This window comes from Corythoichthys intestinalis, chromosome 5 (assembly GCF_030265065.1).
Source record: "Corythoichthys intestinalis isolate RoL2023-P3 chromosome 5, ASM3026506v1, whole genome shotgun sequence".
Classification (NCBI taxonomy): Eukaryota; Metazoa; Chordata; class Actinopteri; order Syngnathiformes; family Syngnathidae; genus Corythoichthys; species Corythoichthys intestinalis.
The window spans coordinates 58,096,640-58,119,912 of NC_080399.1; the positions used below are offsets into that span (position 1 = coordinate 58,096,640).

The window sequence follows — 23,273 nt, forward strand, 5'->3', positions numbered from 1 at the left end:
TCTGGCACTGAATCTTATACCGGAACTGCGTTCCTGACCGTTCTGGCCCACTTTCACCCCTGCCAGTAACCCACCATGGCATGGCGTTGCCGCATCAAACACACCAATAGGGGGGGTCGCGCTGACACATTGCGTTGCAAACATTATTGCTAGTGACGCTATACAGCTCCCAAATGATGCCGCATTCCATCAGAATTATGATGACCCGAGTGTCCGAAATTAATCGTAGGAACTTCAGTTGGAGTCAGCTTGTAAGGAGCAAAGTGAGAGTTCTCCATAATTGGAAGGATCTTTGAATGCTCGCTTGTTTTCTCTCTCTCTCTCTCTCTCTCTCTCTCTCTCTCTCTCTCTCTCTCTCTCTCTCTCTCTCTCTCTCTCTCTTTCTCTCTCTCTCTCTCTCTCTCCGCTTCAACTTTTCCAAATCTTCACTTTTGGTCTTTAGAAATGTGTCGCTTGCTGTTAAGCTGCACGCGCCTGTCTGGCCGCTTCCACTTCCGCCCGCTGCCACCGGACGCCTGTCCAACTCACGTGAGTCCAACCGAACCGAACCAGTGACGTCAAATGGTCCATTTGGCACATCTGGGGAAAAAAACTTTCAAAAAAGTTGTCTTCATCGTCCAATGCGACATGCTGTTTGTCCATTTGCGGACTTTTGTAACATTTGTCAACGTCACTCAGGTTTGCTCTTTGGACCTGCTGCAGTCAGTGAAATGTTGATAATGAACCACGAGGAGTATTAGGACAAAACAAAGAAAGAAAAATAGGATTAAGGGAATAAAGTTTTAGTATCACGAGATGAAAGTCGTAATATTAAAAATGGTCATAAATTAAAGCAAGGGCGTAGGTTTGGTCTCAATATAAGTAAGGACGATAGAACAGCATAACCTGTATGTAGACTTTATGCTGGGAACGGGACATTAATAAGACCAAACAGATTGGGTGAATGGGGGTCAGGGCTACATTTCTCACGAATATGAACCTAATTAATTCATAAGCTAAATCATTAATGCAAAATAAATCTGTATTGACTTATACTAACTTTTGCACTGCAAATTTATAATGTCTTAATCTGATCATTTTTCTTAAATCTAGTCGAATACTTTTCTCCATCTTGTTTTGAGTGTTAAAGGCTAGTTAACAGATTAATGTGTCAGATTGTTCCACTTACTTTAAGTAAATATTACTTCAGTATTTGTCATTAAGCCTATTCATCTCAAAGTTGGTCATTTTCACCTAAATCAAGAAAAAATGCTTTCAAATAATGCTTTCAACAATATCTATTCTTGAATTAAAAGTTGAAAATGTTTGGGGGTTTTTTTATATTAGATTTACAAGCGTTTTGCTTAAATTAAAAGTCTATCAAGCTTATTTTCAGCTAGCTATTTTATTTCAACAAATCTAAGTGAGTAAAACTTCTTGAAGCACTGGCAGATAATGTCACTTATTTCTAGTATATTTACATTGAAAACAAGGGAAGTTTTTTTTTTTGGGGTGGGGGCATGGCAGTGCATGTGTAATGGTTTAGGAGGTGGTACACCGTTCGATTCAAACCTTTGTTTTCAAAAACTACTAAGGAAAGCCACGAATGCAGCGGTTCCAAAGTAAACACTACAAACTTTCGATAAAGAAGGAATATTTACTTACGTTTGATCATGGACGGACATGTAGAAAACTTCTCCTCAGACACATCCTGCCATGTGGCTGCACACAACTCAACTCCACGCCGCTCTCTCACCGTTAACGTCTTCACTGTGTCTTTAAGCATTTATTTATCCCATATACATGTTACATGTGTATGTTTATGATGTAACTTGTTTATTTAGCACCTTTGGATAACATTGAGAGTTCAACTGAATGTAAAGGAGTGCTTATTCACCACATAAAAGCTTCGGGAGCAAAATATTATATTGGGGGAAAATTTTGACAGAACTCTGGCTGGGAATGCGTGTGTATGTTTGGGGGCTTGTAAATCAGCCAATCAAACCTGCGTTTGAGGGGAAAAATGGACTGGCCCATTTAGCAAGTGAAAAAGGCTTCAATGCAAGTCTGAACATATTGAAAGTATTGTAATTTACTTAAATAATGGTAGGATTAATTCTATCCTTACAACATGGGAAGACAATCTAAATTACCTATATAATTGAAATCATTATATAATCCAAATAAAGTTGCTTAAAAGTAGGTGGGGACAATTTGAGCATCCTGAAAAGTTGTTAGTGTTATGTCCCTACCATCCCTATGCAAACCTACGCCCTTGGATTAAAGTCATAGGGGGAGGAAAAAAAGTCGTACTATAAGCCGTAATGTGACCAGAAAAAAAGTCGTAATATGATGAAATAAAATTGTAATACTATTACGAGATTAGAATTGTCATCTTAGTAGTCGTAGTAATATGAGAAGGATGTCATAATAAAACGACTTTAATTTGGTAATATGATAACTTTATGTACCGGTTTTTCCTTTGTTTGTCTCCGCTTGTAGTTTTGCAAATATTACATGTGCAAATATTATGTTTGCCTGCCCGCGTTCTAGCTCAACTGCCAAAACAACCGATGATGTCACAAGATCCTCAAATGCACTCTTTGGGCAAAACACATCATAAGCGCCGACTCGTGGACGGTCTGATGGAAGCGGAAGGGCCTAGCCGCCGCTTCCGACGGATCGAACTCGTTTCAATAGTGTAATGCACGCAACACTTCCGTTCATTTATATTCAGACGTTAGCAACTGTTGCCAAGGGGGCTCACGCTCACGTTTGTCCCTGCATGTAAATAGTGTACGAACGAGATGTTTACTGAGTTAAACCTACCAATTCTGTCTGAAAATGATGTCCCTGGGGCCAAATTCACTGGTAAAGTTGTGGAAGAACATACAAATGTTTCGTAAAGAGATGGCTTGAGTGTCAAGGGCTGAAAAAGACGGGAAAAGCCGACCTTTTTCCTTACGCCACTGACAATGACATTCTCCTGTTTCAACAAGCTATCCTTTATCACCATATGCCCTGTCTTTCTTATATATAATATCCTCTGGTTGTCTTTCGTCTCTAATCGTTCTTGGGGATAATTTATATTGCTATTTACAGTGCCTTGCAAAAGTATTCGGACCCCTTGAACCCTGCAACCTTTCGCCACATTTCAGGCTTCAAACATAAAGATATAAAATTTTGATTTTTTGTCAAGAATCAACAACAAGTGGGACACAATCGTGAAGTGGAACAAAATTTATTGGATAATTTAAACTTTTTTAACAAATAAAAAACTGAAAAGTGGGGCGTGCAATATTATTCGGCCCCCTTGCGTTAATACTTTGTAGCGCCACCTTTTGCTCCAATTACAGCTGCAAGTCGCTTGGGGTATGTTTCTATCAGTTTTGCACATGAAGAGACTGACATTCTTGCCCATTCTTCCTTGCAAAACAGCTCGAGCTCAGTGAGGTTGGATGGAGAGTGTTTGTGAACAGCAGTCTTCAGCTCTTTCCACAGATTCTTGATTGGATTCAGGTCTGGACTTTGACTTGGCCATTCTAACACCTGGATACGTTTATTTTTGAACCATTCCATTGTAGATTTGGCTTTATGTTTTGGATCATTGTCCTGTTGGAAGATAAATCTCCGTCCCAGTCTCAGGTCTTGTGCAGATACCATCAGGTTTTCTTCCAGAATGTTCCTGTATTTGGCTGCATCCATCTTCCCGTCAATTTTAACCATCTTCCCTGTCCCTGCTGAAGAAAAGCAGGCCCAAACCATGATGCTGCCACCACCATGTTTGACAGTGGGGATGGTATGTTCAGGGTGATGAGCTGTGTTGCTTTTACGCCAAACATATCGTTTTGCATTGTGGCCAAAAAGTTCAATTTTGGTTCCATCTGACCAGAAAACATTCTCCCACATGTTTGGTGTGTCTCCCAGGTGGCTTGTGGCAAACTTTAAACGAGACTTTTTATGGATATCTTTGAGAAATGGCTTTCTTCTTGCCACTCTTCCATAAAGGCCAGATTTGTGCAGTGTACGACTGATTGTTGTCCTATGGACAGACTCTCCCACCTCAGCTGTAGATCTCTGCAGTTCATCCAGAGTGATCATGGGCCTCTTGGCTGCATCTCTGATCAGTTTTCTCCTTGTTTGAGAAGAAAGTTTGGAAGGACGGCCGGGTCTTGGTAGATTTGCAGTGGTCTGATGCTCCTTCCATTTCAATATGATGGCTTGCACAGTGCTCCTTGAGATGTTTAAAGCTTGGGAAATCTTTTTGTATCCAAATCCGGCTTTAAACTTCTCCACAACAGTATCTCGGACCTGCCTGGTGTGTTCCTTGGTTTTCATAATGCTCTCTGCACTTTAAACAGAACCCTGAGACTATCACAGAGCAGGTGCATTTATACGGAGACTTGATTACACACATTTGGATTCTATTTATCATCATCGGTCATTTAGGACAACATTGGATCATTCAGAGATCTTCACTGAACTTCTGGAGTGAGTTTGCTGCACTGAAAGTAAAGGGGCCGAATAATATTGCACGCCCCACTTTTCAGTTTTTTATTTGTTAAAAAAGTTTAAATTATCCAATAAATGTTGTTCCACTTCACGATTGTGTCCCACTTGTTGTTGATTCTTGACAAAAAAATTAAATTTCAGATCTTTATGTTTGAAGCCTGAAATGTGGCGAAAGGTTGCAAAATTCAAGGGGGCCGAATACTTTTGCAAGGCACTGTATGTGTTGCGATCGCAACGAACACTTATAATTTTTTCATTAATAACAAATTTTATTTTTATCTAAACTTCCCCCTTCCTAAAGTTGTTTTTTTACAACAGAAGAGGTGCAACAGGGGCAGTCAGATACCATTTTAAATTTTTTCAGGTCATTCATTGTCAGACAGACGCAGCACGGCAAAACGCCATGCTAAAAAAAAAAAAAGCAAAAATATCAAAATGGTTTACCTCTTCGTCCTCTGTAGGACCAAGGCCGCCTACAAAATGTTTACTGCATGAAATGTGAATGGCGTCACCTTTGCTGGCGCTAAACTGGTCTTTTGGACGTCCACGCAAGTTGATCCACTCTTCACATTGTTCCTCCGAGTTTTCGGTTTCGGGAAACGTATAAAGAAAACATCCTTCATATGTCGTATTGTCGTTTCTACGTTCTACTGTAAGTTCTAAGTTCCATAGGAGCAGTGTTTATTCGGCATGTTCTTTTTTGAAAGATTACCAGAGAAAACAAGCAGAAATAACACTGATTGTATGCGAGTGCGTGTCTATGTTGACCCATTTCCGCGCTACGATGGCAATGTCACGGTATAAAAATAGCATTCGTGCGGTACGCTATTGACGTCAAAAAGACAAGCGGACCGGAAGAGTTAACTAAAATGCGCCTTTCTCAGCCCACAGCCGGCCTGGTGACTCGACCCCAACCAGGAGGCGGAGCCCTGTACGAGTTCCGCACCTACCAAATCCATCCGGACCGAAACTCTGCCTTCCTGAAGCTGACCGATGAGAAAATTCACCTGAGGACCGCCCACTCGGAGCTTGTCGGCTACTGGCGCGTGGAGTACGGCGCCCTCAATCAGGTCTTCCACATTTGGAAGTACGGTGAGGATTTGGACAGCGGTGTCCAAACTACGGCCCTCGGCAAATGATGAAAAGTTCAGCCTACAATACACTTCTGAGCTTCAACACGAGATGGCCTTAAACTGTGCCTCTTCATGAGCTCAGAGGAACTTCAAACATAACAACACGTTCAAATGCAGGAAACTGCGTGTGTTCGGTTTTACGTAAATCAACTTGCTGGTCGCTAGCCCTCCCTCCCACTTCAAATGGGTTGGTGGGCCTTTATGGCTCACTTCTAGTTGATGTTTATGGCATTCCGGGCACTTCCTTTTCATTTTGAACCTCTTCCTGTTGATTCTGATGCATTCCCGGGTAACTTTGGTCTTTTCCTGTTGATTTCGGGGAATTTCCGGGTCACTTCCTGTTGATTTTGGGACATTTCCGGGTCACTTCCTTTTGATTTTGGGACATTTCCGGCTCACTTCCTGTTGATTTTGGGGCATTTCCAGATCACTTCCTGTTGATTTTGAGGCATTTCCGGCTCATTTCTTGTTGATTTCAGGGCATTCCCGAGTATCTCGGGTCACTTCCTATAGACCCTACTCACCAACGTCACAAAATGACGTGTCGCTATATCCAGCCGCCATATTGTCCGTCATTGTTTAGCCCTATTCTCAATGGTTTCAATTAGTCGTGCAATTTATAGAGCAATTCATTGAAGCCCCGGTGTTATCTGACGCTGTAAACTCATTGGATGCATTGCATAAAAGGCGTTATGTGGAAAAGCTTCAGTTTATCCCTTCGCCAGATCCATATTTGATCCCTAAATCGATGTTTTTCAACCCGCTGTCTTCGCCGTCTCTGCCTGACATCTGCTACCCTGATATCTACAACTATCTTGTCCACAGAAACTCAGCCTATTCTCAAGAAACTTTGAAAAACTTTAAGAGCAGCACTCTAAGCAACATTACCCCGTGCGACCCTTTACTTCCAATTTTCTAAAATGGCGACAATCAATTAAAAAAAAAGTTGACTGCGACGCATCAAGGATAGGTGCATATTAGACTATTTCTTCAATAAAATACACAACTGTGTCTGCCTCATTTGCAAAGAGACAGTCGCGGAAGATACGCAATGAGAAATTAAAGCAACTTGAAGCTAATTTAATTTCACAGCAGCAGTATTTCGTAAGAGCCCGAGGGTCGAAAGAGAACGCCACAAAGGCGAGATTGTTGAAATTATGAATTAAAAATAATAATAATAAAGCAAATGTGACACACAGAAGGGCTTGCTAAAATTTCTTTAAATGTATTGTTCTACGTAAATCAGCCCAGGTAGCCCCCCACATTTTTACCACACCAAATCTGGCCCCCTTTGCAAAAAATTTGGACACCCCTGTTTAACCGATGATCCGTAGACGAGGCCAGCTTCTTTCACTTGGTACCAGCTAAATATTATTCAAAAAATACTGATGGTGGAAGAAATAAGCATCTTGAATTTGAAATGGTATGTTGTCGGCGATTAGCCTAGCAATGATCTTAATAGTGGTTGTCAGCCCCAAACCCTCTAAATATATATTAAATGTATCTTACCAGCAGAGATTGCGCTAGACTTTTTCGTTGTCTGTCATTTTGACTGACAGGGTCATAAAAATCCGGTCATAATCTATTTTTACCCGTCAATTAAATTTTTAAAATGATGATAATGACATTGTGGTGACCCTTTGTTTGGCATAATTCACCTTCCGTACTTTGGCCTAGCGCGTTACCGGCTACGACAGTCACGTGACAGAGACACTTAAGAGCCGCGCGCGGTCCCCTCACTATCCACTCGCTCTCGCTATATGATTGGCCGAAGAGTCGAAATGCTCTCGCGTGAAATGCCCGTTTAAAAATGTTCCCGTTGTTACTTCTTGCGTTCGCTTATAAGTGCCCATTTAAAAGGGAAAAGCGATGGATGATACTACACACAGAGCGTATTATGAACAAATGTTAAAGTTGTATAATCATATAGCGAGAATAAGGAACGTCACTGACAAGCGCAGGCTCCCGCGAGTGGACAGTGAGGGGTCTAGGATAGTGCGCCTACTGCTAACAAGACTCTTAACATTGCATACCGCTTCAACATATTCCATAGTATTTAGTTTTCATTCATTTTAAATTAATATTCTGTCTGAACAAGCTTAACAGAGAATCCACACCGTGCCATTACACATCAAGCAGATGAATATGTAACTTTTTCTCCGCAGTGACAAAAACAGCTAACTGTGGCCCCAGTAGTTAGGTAGCCTACCATATGTAGCATATGGAACAATGAAATTAACAGTTCACCTGCTGTGGCCTGAACGTAGTCTCACACTTTCCTCCTGGTGCGCATGGACTTGAATTGCGTGCCCGCTTGTGCAGTCCCTGTTTTTTCACCTCTTTTATCAACACCATCGTCGTTTTGGGGCTTTTTGAAGAAACTTCGGACACTCAGTTGCCTTGACATTTTTCAGAGTAAGGCCAACGACGTCATGCATCAAGAGAGACAATAGCTAATTAATAAGCTCACTCGCCACCCTGTGGTCTGGGGTGTGAATTGCAACCGGTCAAAATGACGGATAGATTTCAGTTTTTTCCGTCACCGTTTTAAAAAATCGGTCAACGACGGAAAATATTCGCTTAACGCGACCCCTGCTTGCCAGATATAAAATGACTACTACATAATCTGTGGTAATTGTTTGAAGCCCAGTTTTCTCGTCGAATTGCAGCAGTCCATCTCGCTCTCCTCTCCGGGTCTCTCGGAATACGGTAGAACTTCAAGTCTCTCCGTCTATCTTCTCTGTTATTGCAACCGACCGCCACACACGCATTCACCATTTTGATTATTAATGTTAACGAGCAGAAAAACACGCCATAATAGGAGGAATTTACATAGCGGTAATGCATAAACACGACGAGTTGACGGACAATATGGCGCGGGGCGTGGTTGTGACGTCATGTGAGTAGGGTCTATTGATTTGGGGGCAATTTGGGTGGGGACAGTCAAAATGGATCACACTGGATACACTGGCAATGGGAAAACCCATTGGCAGTGTATCAAATACTTGTTCTCCCCACTGTATATCTAGATATATAAGCTCCACCCTCCCCAACCCAGAGTCGTATGCCCACCGCACGGCTGTGCGCTCGGCGCTAGCGCAAGACGAACGCTGGATGAACGAGTACATCGTACACGCCATGCCCATGCTCGCGCGGCAAGACAACCGCGTCGTCGCCCTGTTGCCGTGGAGCAGCATCAGCGCCCCCCCACGGCTCGGAGGTCGGAACGGCGGCTCCCGAAACACCGGCCTTTTTTTCGTGTAACTTTTTGTCTCACCTGACATCGCAGGCATCTTTGAGCTGACGTCCTTCAGGACGCGTCCGGGCACGGGCCACGCTTGGGCCGCGTCTTTCCAGAATAGCGACGAGCCAGGACGCCCTCGCTTGGTGGCCGCCTTCCGCGGAGACGTGGGCCATCCGGACACAGGTCAGCGCCTCCAGCCTTCGCCTTTCCAAACGAACAAAACACGTGACGTGATTGTCCTCGTCAGTTTATGCCCTGCGCTGGTTCGAGAGCGCCGACGAGCGAGGCCTAACCCCGAGCGATGCCGACGCGTCTGGCCCGGTGGAATCTCGCCGGAACAAACTGATGTTCCCCTGCTCCTTCTCGCCGCTCAAGTGAGGCGCTTTCTGCAGAAATCGCGTGGGGATGTTTTGCCGTCCCTCCCACGGCTCACTTCCTGGAGATATTCGCTCATTTGAAGCATGTTCAAGTCACTTCCTTGTTAACTCAATGGCTGCCATCGACGACGCTGGACACCCACTCCTTTTAGACTGGGAAAGACCAATTAAAGTTCGCTCATTTCCATGTTCATTTCAGGTTACTGTATATTTTGGAACATTGCGGGGTCACTTCTTTGTTCGTTCGCTGATCAGCCCTTCCACTTCAAAGGATTGGATGCCTAGCGTTGTCTATGGCAGCCACTGAATATATAGCAGATGCTTTAACATTAATAAAATATCAAAATCACTTGTGAAATTTGGACTTCATTTTCATTCCAATGCATCGACTTTGACGAGAATGTCGACACGGCACCGCCAAGTACGTGATATTACCAACATGGCGGCGTATCCAAACTATGACGTAGTACGTCCCATTCCCTATATCAACCCACTCAATTGCCCACACCTCACACTGATACAAATCTGATGGTTTTGTATACATGCAAATGCAATAATGCACTATGAAAGGGACACATTAAAACAGAGGCGGAGACTGAAAACTAGGCCAAACACAACTGTCAGCCTATGGCACGACTGCTCTCTAAATCCATCTCTATTGACTGCTTTAGAAGGGCACTGTATGCAATAATGCCACAGGACCTCACATAGAGCCAGCACACAGACAGATAGACTGACCTCGCGGCGTTAACAGCTGCTGCTGTTATAATTATCATCACCATGTTACACTGTAAACTGCTATTGTGTTAGTATGTGAAAACAAGAGGGCAAAACTGTACATTGTACGCAATAAAGATTTAATTTTCCATTGGTGGGCAAAGAATATAAATGTGCAAATAATGTAGGAAAAAGTAAATAGTAAAAAAGCAGCCTAGCATAAATGAAAATAACTCCAAATGTGCACATTAACATGGAATATGTTCTGAACCTGCCCATCAGAGCACATAAAATAGGACTCTAAAACTCCTTTCTCTTAAAGGGAACCACGGATAAAAAGACGTACTTCTTAAAAGATAAATGTTAGTACGAGAAATAATAATTTGATATTAAAACCCCTGTTAATGTTTTCGTTTTAATAAATTTTGTAAAATTTTAAATAAAAAAATAAACTAGTAGGTCGCCATTGTTGTTGACGTCGCAGAGCAGTGACGTCACAGGGCCACGTTGCCGTACTTTACAGTCACTCTTAACTATGTAAGGTAGTGATTTAAATACACCACAAGGTGTCAATGCCGAGTTTCACATTAATAAGACATCAAGCCAATGAGCGCCTTTTGTCCCTCGACTGACGCCGTAGCGCCCTGTTTTGTTTTTAGACTGGATCTATTGTGATTCACGTTCATTTGAGTGTTGTCTTCATAAGACTCCTGAAAATGGCTCCTAGCATCATAGTTTGTGTATTGTGACTAAATATTGCCATCTAGTGTATTTGTTGAACTAAAGGAGTTGCTAAAATGTTTAAATATAGTTTGACCAAAGTCTGAGTAAGTTTTATGTGTATTTTGCGTATCTATTTTGATTGTGAATGCCAGTTCTCTTTGCATTGTTGTGTTAACTGTGTGGGAATTGGGCCTCAATAATACAGATGGAAGCACTTTTCTTCTTGGTGACATTTTTTGAGAGGTATGAGTATTAGTTTTCACTACATGATACTTATGTGTGTTGTGAAAGAGCTGCCGAAGCTTATGCCAATAAACAGCGCAGTCCAAGCTACGAATCTAAATGCCTGTGTCCACTCTCCTTTCTCTTCCCCACTGTGGATTAAAGGAACTACACCATCAGTCAAGGGAAAAAACGTACTCATTGGCTTGATCCCTAATTAATGTAAAACTCGCCATTGACACCTTGTGGCGTATTTAAATCACTACCTTACATAATTAAAGAGTGACCCGGTTTTTTTTTTGTTTTTTTTTTGTTTTTAAAGAGTGACAGGTGGAATTCTGGCAGCATGGCCCTATGATGTCATCACCCTGCGACGTCAACAACACTGGCGACCTACTAGTTAAAGTAATTTTCCAAATTGTATAAAAATGAAGACATCAAGAGGGGTTTCAATATCAAATTATAATAACTTGTACTAACATTTATCCATAGACTTCATAATATTTAACAGGACACGGGAAACGGGGCCGATCCGTAGGGGGCCTATTTTCAAAAACTTCAAATTCAAACATTTTCAAAACCAAAGCTGCTACCGACCTAAAACCAAAACATGGCAACTACCTTAGCCATATACTGTATGAGTCTCCATGAGCAGCGGCATCAAAAAATTCAAAGTCGTTCCCTTATAAAATCCCGATTTGCTATTTTTTTATAATAAGTATAACAAAACTTAAAATGGCAACACAATTCTTAGATATTACACTAGATGCACAAAAATCACAAAATGCAGGGATAATCACTTATATTTTCAGGATCCATAGCAATATCAAAAAACATATAAGTTTTTTGCCCAGAATAGCAACTTAATTTTTTTTTAATTTACTGCAAGTTTTCAACAGATAATAAATCAATTTTCACATCAGAAACTTAATTAATACTTACGGAAAACATGCAGAATAAGCTATAAATAATATATAGATTATTAATAAATTGTATACACAATCACAACTTATTATACAATATAATAGAATAGAACAGAATTGCCCTTTATTGTGTACAATGCATTTACTGTGCATTGTAAATGAAAATCAAGTACAAAATCTAAATAAACAAATATAAAATGTGTGAGATAGTCTTACTGTATGTTCAGGCAGTGCAAATAATCAAAGTGAATGAGCAGCAGTTTGAAAGTTAATGCTTTGAATATTGTAGGTGACAAAGTATTGAACATAGAATATGCATGCAAATGAATATTGGATTATTGCTGTGTTTTCCGGTCAGTCCTCGACTTGTACAAGTCTCTGTTCCTCGCCATCTCCTTTCTATTGGTCTGCCACTGTAAGGCCTTGTACGTCCTCGCTTGGAGAAGATCGCACCAAAACAGTTGAGAAGGGACCGCTAGGAACTCCAGCAGGTGCTTTTGTGCTTCCTGCACATCAGGGAGTCCCACAGCGACATTCCGACGGACGCTATGTGGGCCATGGGGAGCGATGGGTGCTTGAGGATCGCCCGGCCCGTCTCCAGGTCTCCCTTGTCCTCTGGAACATCTCCAGGATGTCGTCCCTGTGTTCCTCCTTGCCTGTGCGACCGTGTTGGTGTTGACGACCACCATGATGAGCCCGACGCTCTGCTTCTCGATCGAAGAGCGCGCTAGCATCTTCTGGGTCAACTTGTAGCCGGACTTTTAGTTCTCCCACCTGGCCAGCACCTTCCGGCTCGAGAATCAGGCAGTCCTCATCCTCTCAGGCTCCTAAAAACATGTTTGTTTTAGAAAGGTGTTTTGATTCATCTTTTTTATAAAGTGAATAATGCTGGCCACTAACTTCAGCCCCAGGACACCTGGGCAGCACCATACAGCCATTGTTGTAGAAGCTGCTGGAGATGTTCTTCCAAAGGTGCACGGGGTCAAAGTAGATGAAGATCTGCTTGTTGCCGTCAGCGTAGGGGTTGGTGTAGAACCATGGTGTTTTACTGAAAGTTATTAGATTGAAATATTAAATAAAATAAAACACGTAAAAGCTGATTGTTTTTAAATATGGACGCAGAAATGTCTAAAATAAAATCTCGATACAAAATCCAACATGGCCGCCGTAGCAAACAATGAGGTTTTTACGTTCAATTTCTTGTGAATAAATGCTTAAATCCCTGGATTCTTTTTAAATACGGACGTAAAACATTCTCGATTCTTGGTTAAAAGCAAAAGAAACCGTGCAGGAAGCATTTACTTCTCACATAAAAACTAGGGCTGTCAAACGATTAAAATTTTTAATCGAGTTAATTACATCTTAAAAATTAAATAATCGTAATTAATCGCAATTAATCGCAATTCAAACCATCTATAAAGTATTGCCATATTTTTCTGTGAATTATATATATATTCTGTAAAATAGTTGGAATGGAAAGATAAGACACAAGATGGATATATACATTCACCATACGGTACATAAGGACTGTAGTGGGCATTTCACTCTACTGTCATTTACAGTGCCTTGCAAAAGTATTCGGCCCCCTTGAACCTTGCAACCTTTCGCCACATTTCAGGCTTCAAACATAAAGATATAAAATTTTAATTTTTTGTCAAGAATCAACAACAAGTGGGACACAATCGTGAAGTGGAACAAAATTTATTGGATAATTTAAACTTTTTTAACAAATAAAAAACTGAAAAGTGGGGCGTGCAATATTATTCCGCCCCCTTGCGTTAATACTTTGTAGCGCCACCTTTTGCTCCAATTACAGCTGCAAGTCGCTTGGGGTATGTTTCTATCAGTTTTGCACATCGAGAGACTGACATTCTTGCCCATTCTTCCTTACAAAACAGCTCGAGCTCAGTGAGGTTGGATGGAGAGTGTTTGTGAACAGCAGTCTTCAGCTCTTTCCACAGATTCTCGATTGGATTCAGGTCTGGACTTTGACTTGGCCATTCTAACACCTGGATACGTTTATTTTTGAACCATTCCATTGTAGATTTGGCTTTATGTTTTGGATCATTGTCCTGTTGGAAGATAAATCTCCGTCCCAGTCTCAGGTCTTGTGCAGATACCAACAGGTTTTCTTCCAGAATGTTCCTGTATTTGGCTGCATCCATCTTCCCGTCAATTTTAACCATCTTCCCTGTCCCTGCTGAAGAAAAGCAGGCCCAAACCATGATGCTGCCACCACCATGTTTGACAGTGGGGATGGTGTGTTCAGGGTGATGAGCTGTGTTGCTTTTACGCCAAACATATCGTTTTTCATTGTGGCTAAAAAGTTCAATTTTGGTTTCATCTGACCAGAGCACCTTCTTCCACATGTTTGGTGTGTCTCCCAGGTGGCTTGTGGCAAACTTTAAACGAGACGTTTTATGGATATCTTTGAGAAATGGCTTTCTTCTTGCCACTCTTCCATAAAGGCCAGATTTGTGCAGTGTACGACTGATTGTTGTCCTATGGACAGACTCTCCCACCTCAGCTGTAGATCTCTGCAGTTCATCCAGAGTGATCATGGGCCTCTTGGCTGCATCTCTGATCAGTTTTCTCCTTGTTTGAGAAGAAAGTTTGGAAGGACGGCCGAGTCTTGGCAGATTTGCAGATGTCTGATGCTCCTTCCATTTCAATATGATGGCTTGCACAGTGCTGCTTGAGATGTTTAAAGCTTGAGAAATCTTTTTGTATCCAAATCCGGCTTTAAACTTCTCCACAACAGTATCTCGGACCTGCCTGGTGTGTTCCTTGGTTTTCATAATGCTCTCTGCACTTTAAACAGAACCCTGAGACTATCACAGAGCAGGTACATTTATACGGAGAATTGATTACACACAGGTGGATTCTATTTATCATCATCGGTCATTTAGGACAACATTGGATCATTCAGAGATCCTCACTGAACTTCTGGAGTGAGTTTGCTGCACTGAAAGTAAAGGGGCCGAATAATATTGCACGCCCCGCTTTTCAGTTTTTTATTTGTTAAAAAAGTTTAAATTATCCAATAAATGTTGTTCCACTTCACAATTGTGTCCCACTTGTTGTTGATTCTTGACAAAAAAATTAAATTTCATATCTTTATGTTTGAAGCCTGAAATGTGGCGAAAGGTTGCAAGAGTCAAGGGGGCCGAATACTTTTGCAAGGCACTGTAAATCTGTCTATGCTGTCCTCACTCCGAAGCATCTACTTTTTCCAAAACTAGACAGCTAGTGAACGACGCCTTAATAATCAGACTTCTTCCTTTTTCATCTGATTTATTAATAAAATGGCCTCAAACCATTGTCCTCTTTAGACCGTCCTAAAACTACAACAACAAAAAAAGTACACAAGCATTGCATTAGCAACAACGTTAGCTCAGCATGCTATACAGGTTAACTAAACATAAACAAAAAGCGTCTCATACAAAAAATATAACATTTCGCTAATTAACATAATATATACATTCTTTACAACAACCATACTTACGGACAAATCTTGTCCAAGGATCATATAAGCACAACAGAGACGTTGTGCAGCCATATTGAACTGGCAAGAAAAGAATAAACCATGTCGCAAAGCGACCACAAGAGTTCGCTGTTAGACAGCAGAAAAAGCCTTGCTGTAAAACTTACCAAAAGGCAGAATACTGTCTGAGCGGGACATGTGCGTTAATTGCGTCAAATATTTTAACGTAATTAATTTTAAAAATTAATTACGGCGCGTTAACGCATTAATTTTGACAGCCCTAGTAAAAACGGCTCGTCTTTTTCACTCTGGCGCTGCCTTACCACAAGTCCATAGCAAAGACCTTTTTACGTTGAACTTCTTGTGAATGCTTAAATCCCTGAATTCTTTATATATATATGGGCGTAAAACAGTCTCGATTCTTGGTTAAAAGCAAAACAAACGAGTTAACTTTCTTAAATCTGTCAAAGAATTAAGCTAGTCCGTTAGCTTTATGATAAGGGGGCTGGCACAATGGCTTTTACCATTCAAAATTCTTGTGAATAAATGCTTAAATCACTAAATTATTTATAGATGTGGACGTAAAACAATCTCGATTCTTGGTTAAAAGCAAAAACTGGGCAGTTATTTTACATAAATTTGTCGAAGAATGACGCCAATGGCTCCCATTGATTTTTCTCACGATGTTTCAAAATGCATGTATTGTACCAAAAATATAATAACTACCTTGAATCCTTTTACAAATCACTCCTGAGACAATCCTTGTTGTTAGTATGCGGTTCAGATTTCATACTTTTCGAAGGTAATTTTGCCTGAGTGTTCAAAAGCATGCGTGAGTCATTCCCACCTACTTCTAGAAAATAAAGCTAACTCACACAGCCCCCTACAGGCCGGCGGTGTGCGGAGAATACCTCACTGGACTCTCAAGTATCTTGTAGTCTATGATTTATCTTTTAAGAACTACAAGTCTTTCTATCGGTGGATCCCTTTAAAGATCTGATAAATTTTCCATTGCATTGTCCTTCTTTATCGCATTAATTAGTCAAGTTTTTCGTTTTTCAAAGTTTTCAAAGTTTTTTCAAAATATGTTTATTTGAACCAATCTAGCTACACAAGTATTTACACTGCTGGCCAAAAGTATTGGCATCCCTGCAATTCTGTCAGATAATGCTCAGTTTCTCCCAGAAAATGATTGCAATTAAAAATGCTTTGGTAGTAATATCTTCATTGATTTTGCTTGCAATTAAAAAACACAAAAGAGTATGAAAAAAAAAAAAATCATTTTACACAAAACGCCAAAAATGGGCCTGACAAAAGTATTGGCACCCTCAACTAATACTCGGTAGAGCCACCTTTCAACAAAATGACTGCAAACAACCGCTTCCGATATCCATCAATGAGTTTCTCACAATGCTCTGCTGGAATTTTAGTCCATTCTTCTTTGGCCAAAAACTCCAGGTCTCTGAGATTTGAAGGGTGTCTTATCCAAACTGCCATTTTCAGATGTCTCCACAAGTGTTCTATAGAATTCCGGTCTGGACTCATTGCTGGCCACTTTAGAAGTCTCCAGTGCTTTTTCTCAAACCATTTTCTAGTGCTTTTTGAAGTGTGTTTTGGGTTGGGTCGATGTCCTGCTGGAAGACCCAAGCTCCCTGAGGGAGACCCAGCTTTCTCACACTGGGCCCAACATTATGCTGCAAAATTTGTTGGTAGTCTTCAGACTTCATAATGCCATGCACATGGTCAAGCAGTCCAGTGCAAGAGAAGCAAAACAACACCAAAACATCAGGAAACCTTAAGTTGCTATTTCCACCAAAAGTGGCCATTTAGGATCACTCTTTTGTGACGCTAACTATGCCAAGGGCTCTCAGGAAAGATGATCTACAATTAATCCCTACATGTTTGAACATGAGGCGTCAGATGACGATAATTTACCCGCTACAGCAAACGTTAGTGATGACGCCGATTGACAGCGCCACGCTTTACTAACGTGCCAACAACAACAAAAAATAAATAAAAGGGTCGGGGTTATTTTCAACACAAGCTGTATTGTTTGCAATGTCTTTTGGTCCTTATAGCCTTAGGGCTCTCTCGCTGTGGAGTGTCTACTGTTGTGAAGGAATTTATGTCACATTTCCGGGTTTGGGAAGGGACTATTAACGGAGTGCAAAAAAATAAATAAATAAAAATTACCCTTGCAGTTTCACGTTAATAATGACATGGTTGTTTTGACGAACTCGTCCAGATTATATTTGTCAAATTACACCGAAATCCAAAAGCTCTTCAACTGCCCTTCAAGAGAAGTCAACATTGCTGTCCAGTCCAGTCCAACAGAGACACCTCGTGGCTATTTATAGTAACTTTACTGGACTCGTGCGTAAAAGTGCCACTAAAACTCTTTAAATGCTTTAAATGCGCAGTCGGTAGCTTAAATTGTCCTGGTACCAAAGGGTCAGCAGTTCGATTCCTGGCTATGACTGCCTACTGTTGAAGTGCCCTTGGGCAAGGCACTGAACCCTAACTTGTCCCCAGTGGGTTGGCAGTGCCTCGCATGGCAGCAGCACCATTGGTTTATGAATGTGTGCGTGAAAGGGTAAATGTGTGCTAATGTAAAGCGCTTTGGGCATTGTAACAATGTAGATAAAGCGCTTTATTACTACTAGTGCTGCAACGATTAATCGATTAACTCGAGTATTTGATTAGAAAAAAAATATTCGAACTAAATTTTGTTGCTTCGAGTATTCGTTTAATTAAAGTGGCATTGTAATGGTTGATTTTAAAATTGTTTGCATTTAATTTTACTGATGAGGGTGGATACAATGCCCTCTGGTCTGCCTCTTTTCACATGGCTGAATCCAACTGCTCCCTGTTAAGACCAACATAAGCTAAGTTTTTGTTTGAGCGAATGTTTTTTTAATGCATTCTTAATTTAATTTGTAGGTATATTTAGCTGTTTTTTGTGGGAATATATGTCTGAACCACTTGTTAAGAGCATTGTAAAAAAAAAAAAAAAAAAATTTAACTTTAGCATTTTATAGCATTTAAGCTAGCAGTCTTTTTCTATCCAAGTTAGCCAATTGTTCTTTTGTTGTAGACAGATCCTCATTTAAAAAAATATATATATATCGTTTGAGGCTCAGCTGAGGTGTTTTAATTTTTCATGTCCCTCATCCGATTACTCGATTATTCGAACTAACTAGTCCATCGATTAATCGACTACTAAAATATTCGATAGCTGCAGCCCTAATAACTACTCTCCATTAACTATTTAAGTTGCCAAACAATGTTGTAAACGTGCAAAAACAAAAAAGTCACTGTAAAAATTTCACACCACATTTTAAACACTGTGTGGCGCTAAATGTGAGATAATGTTGTCGTAATTTTCAGCATGTTCTGCTTTACAAACAGCGCCCCATATTGGTTTATTTATTACATGGGACTTTCTACTGTTAGCTGGGGGTCGGAGCTAACTAACTGTTACTCCCAGCAGTGATAAGTACTTTCTTGAAATCCGTCTTATGTCCATACTTCATCCATCAATTCACGTTCACGCTTTACTACGGGCGTCAGAGGTACACACATACACAGTGCTGATACGAACAAGTCACAGGGAACACGCAGACTGGATTTTTTGTGATGTGGGCGTTCTCCATATGAACAAGTGGAATGGACTGGATAAGTATGCAGTGATGGGGCTCTCTACCAGTGAGGGGAAACTGACAGATTTATGATCTTGTTTAAACTTAGAATGACAGGTTACATAATTATTGATTTAAACTAATATTCTGGCAACTTCATAGTGAATATGGCCTTTTTTTTTTTTTTTTTTTTTAAATAAAACACCACCAATATTTTAAGGGGGGCTTGACATTATTTAAGCCCCCCTAAAATAGGCCTAACAACGCCAGAGTTGCACAGCCCCGCCCATCCAGCTGAATCATGTGCTGGATTGAAAATATGAAAACTGTGACGGCACACAAACAATGTTACATAAGGGCTACCTTGGGCCAAGGTATATGATACATGAGACTACAGTGTATCACAAAAGTGAGTGCACCCCTCACACATAAGCGAACTTTATGGGGGGACCAGGGGAGACAGGCCCCCCCCCTGGTGTCCGAAAAGTGTCAATGCATGTAATTGACTTTCCTATGTATATAAAAGTTGAAAAGCAATAAAATTGCAACAAAAATGAATGAAATGAACAAAAATATATATTTATTTTTATAATGGGTCAAAATTATTTATCCAGCACTTTAGACGGTCATTTGCTTTGCATATATATATATATATTTTTTAAATGGTTTGGTTTTTTTAAAAAAATATTTTTTTAAATGATTTTTTTCTTTGACCGAAAATTTTTTTTTTTTTGATTGAAGCAACTTTTTGGGGGGATTGAATGATTTAGACACAATTGTCCTAATCATAATATGGCCCAAACACAAAAAGGATTGCTTCAATCAATGAAAAATTAAATGTTCAAATGCAAATTTTTCAATCGCAAATATTTTTTCGCATTCAAAAACTTTTTCTATGATTGAAATTTTTCTTTTTTTTTTGATTGAAGTGATTTTTAAAAAAAAAAAAAAAAGTTTTTTTGGAAGCAACTTATTTTTTCATTGAATGATATAGACACAAATGTCCCAAAAACAAATCAACATTACTTCAATCAAAAAAGTTGCTTCAATCAAAAAAACTTCAAAAAAACTTCCCAAAAAAAAAATCAAAGAAAAATAGCTTTCACATGCATTTTTTTTTTTTTTTTTTTTTTTTTAGTTTTTTTTAGTTTCAAATTTATTTTTGCATTCAAACACACTGAGTTTCAAATTTATTTTGGCATTCAAACACATTTTTTTAAAATTGAAACAACATTTTTTTGATTGAATAATAAAGACACAAATCTACCTCTATAGGGCTCCGCCAAGGGGATACAATTTTTGACTGGGGTAACTACATTGGCATGACACCGGCGGGCGTACCATATTCAATGGATGACAATCCTGGCGAAAAGTATTGCCTAAGCAGCCTGATTTAAAATTCCCCTCAAGAATGATGGGAAACAAAAAACGCTCATTGTCACCTTATTATTAAAATATTCTTGTAAGTTAATTTTATTGCTGACACTGCGTTTTGGGGTCATCAACATGTTGTGCCCCCCTTGCCGCAAAAGTCAAACTCCGCCTATGCCCTTACATTTCTGCAGACATTTATCTTTTCATGGGACAACACTTACAAAAAAAAGCCCGCCCGTCTCATCAGACCTTAGGACATGCTTCCAGTAATCCATGTGCTTTGTTGACATGTCTTCTGTTTGTGGGCTTTTTTGTGTACGTCTTCAGAAGACGCTTCCTCCTGGGGTGACAGCCATGCACACCAATTTGATGAAGAGTGTGGTGTATATTTTGAGCACTAACAGGCTGACCCCCCACCTCTACAATTTCTGCACCAATGCTGACAGCACTCCTGTAACGAGTCACATGACATTTTGGAGGGAAAATGACAAGCAGTACTCAATATGGACATTTAGGGATGTACGTAGTTTCTAAGGGGTGCACTCAATTTGTTACCAGGGGTTTAGATATTAATGGCTATATTTTGAGTTATTTTGAGGGGGAAATAAATTAACTATTATATAAGCGGCACACAGACTACTTTTCCTTGTGTCAAAGTGTCATTTTGTCAGTGTTGTCCCATGAAAAGATATACTTAAATATCTGCAGAAATGCGAGGGGTGTACTGTACTCACTTTTGTGATACAATGTATAACTGCTTCAGTTCCAAGAATTTTATTAACAAAAGGTACAAATCACCACACCCCTACTTGTTGTCCCGTCAATAATATACTAAACAGCACTAATATACTGCTCATATACAGGGTGTCCACAAAGTTTGGGTACATAGGAATGCTACTCTTTATTTATTGGACACTTTATTCAAATTTTGAAAGACGCATCAAATTATGCATTGAAAATAATGGAAATTATATTGACAATGTAATTTCCTAACATTATAATGAAATGAAATTGTTTTAAAAGTATTTTATTTAATTATAAATATTTATTTTTGCCTATTCTATTATAAATACATGTAATGATTTTTAGCAGCATGTATCTGAATCTTTCAGTCATGAATCCAAAATTAGTCATCATTTCAAGGCAAGGAGTACTTGTCTCAGTATTAGACTGTCAGACACATACTGTATTTCACTAGCTACCAAATGGCATGATATTTTGTCCTCATGGCTCAAATGTGTGTTGCACTAGCTCCTTCTCCTAGCCCTGACAACATGGCATACGAGCTGCTCTTCTAATGCCAAACGGATGGAGAAGGGGGTTATTAGGGCTGATGATACACATTTGGAGAGCATAGCAGGAGTGTTTCAGATACAGCTAATCCTCACACCTCATCACTGAGATGTCGGGTTGCCAACTCCCTGAAGAAAAAAAAATGAGGGACCCCTGATTGGTTGAGCCAGCCGGCCAGATAAACGTCACCCTTTAATTATTTTTTTTTTTTGTATGTGAAAAGTTCGGTTTTTATTATTATAATTACATTTCAGGCAAGGGAAAGCAAATTAGTTTGTATAGAACGATTCAACTCAAGGCAATTCAAAGTGCTTTACCTCACATGAAGATGCACAGGCAAAGATGAAATGATTTGTAAAAATCACACTAAATAAAAAAGAAAGTTAAAAACAATGACAATTGAAGCAGGAAATAAGATTATACACAAAAATCACACTAAATGCTCAAGAGAAAAAATTGGAAATAGAAGTAAAACTTAATGAATAGAAAGCAGATAGCTTGAATTTGAAATGCTGTATATACCGTAGACAACAATGAATATGCTGCTGTAAACAATAGTGTTTTTAGCCCTGATTTGAAGGAGCATAGTAACTAAATGCTGCCTCACGCTGCTTGGTTCTTGTTCTTGGAACATCCAGCAGACCGGTTACAGACGACCTTAGGGGTCTGGATGCTTCATAGGGGTCAAACAAATCAAGCGTGTATTTTGGTCCAAGGCCATTAAGTGTTTTGTAGACAAGCGGTAGTATTTTACAGTTTATCCTTTGACTCACTGGAAGCCAATGGAAGTTTGACTCAAAACTGAATTAATTGGGTACACGTTTGAGTTAAATAAGCACGTGGAAAAACAATAATTAATAGCAATGTATTTTGAATACAAAATATACTATAATTAAATATGTATGGCTAAATTTTAAAATGGTATAATTTCACGCTTAAGCCTTTGGGTGTGTGTGTGTGTGTGTGTGTGTGTGTGTGTGTGTGTGTGTGTGCGTGCGTGCGTGCGTGCGTGTGTGTGTCTGTTTTGGGCTTTTTTTTAAATGCCGTAATTTACGCACTATAAGGCACACCTGACTATAAGCCGCCATCCACCAACTGTGACAAAAACGGCATTTGTTCATAGATACGCCACACTGGACTATAAGCCACAGCTGTCCTTACTGTGTTATGGGATAGTCACACCAAAATATTTTAACAGGTAATGCTTTATTTGACAGCGGCATCATATGACAGTTATATGACCAAATGAACCACCATGAAGCTTGGAACCAATTGGTTGCAAAGCTTTATTGCTTCAAGAAACTTTATCTGGCCATCACTGCTCCCTTGGGGAGACAGTCAACCTCTTCTGCCACCTGCTGTCAACACTGTTGTTGTACGACATGCCTCCTAGCATGCATTGGAGTGCTACAGATGTAAATAACATTCAAAATTCATGTTCTGTGCTAATTATTTATTCAGTTACAGTCATTTCATTAATTAGTAGTTATGGTATTTGATAACACTTTATTTGAAAGTGGCGCCATAAGACTGTCATTAGACAATAACAACTATGACATGACATGGTCATGAGCATCAATGAATGCTTATAACACATGTCATTTAGTGTTATCTGGCAAATTATCTCACCTTTGAATGGACGTAAAAGATCCAA

General features: G+C 39.9%; 1 protein-coding gene across 1 annotated transcript; it reads left to right on the forward strand.

Annotated features, from left to right (window-relative positions):
• The first annotated feature begins 399 nt into the window (after nt 1–399).
• Nucleotides 400–9,594, forward strand: nipsnap3a (nipsnap homolog 3A (C. elegans)). Its single transcript, XM_057835754.1, has 5 exons — nt 400–528; nt 5,376–5,583; nt 8,683–8,844; nt 8,914–9,051; nt 9,116–9,594. The coding sequence occupies exons 1-5, from the start codon at nt 445–447 to the stop codon at nt 9,244–9,246; spliced, it is 723 nt and encodes a 240-aa protein (XP_057691737.1). The 5' UTR covers nt 400–444; the 3' UTR covers nt 9,247–9,594.
• The last annotated feature ends 13,679 nt before the right edge of the window (nt 9,595–23,273 follow it).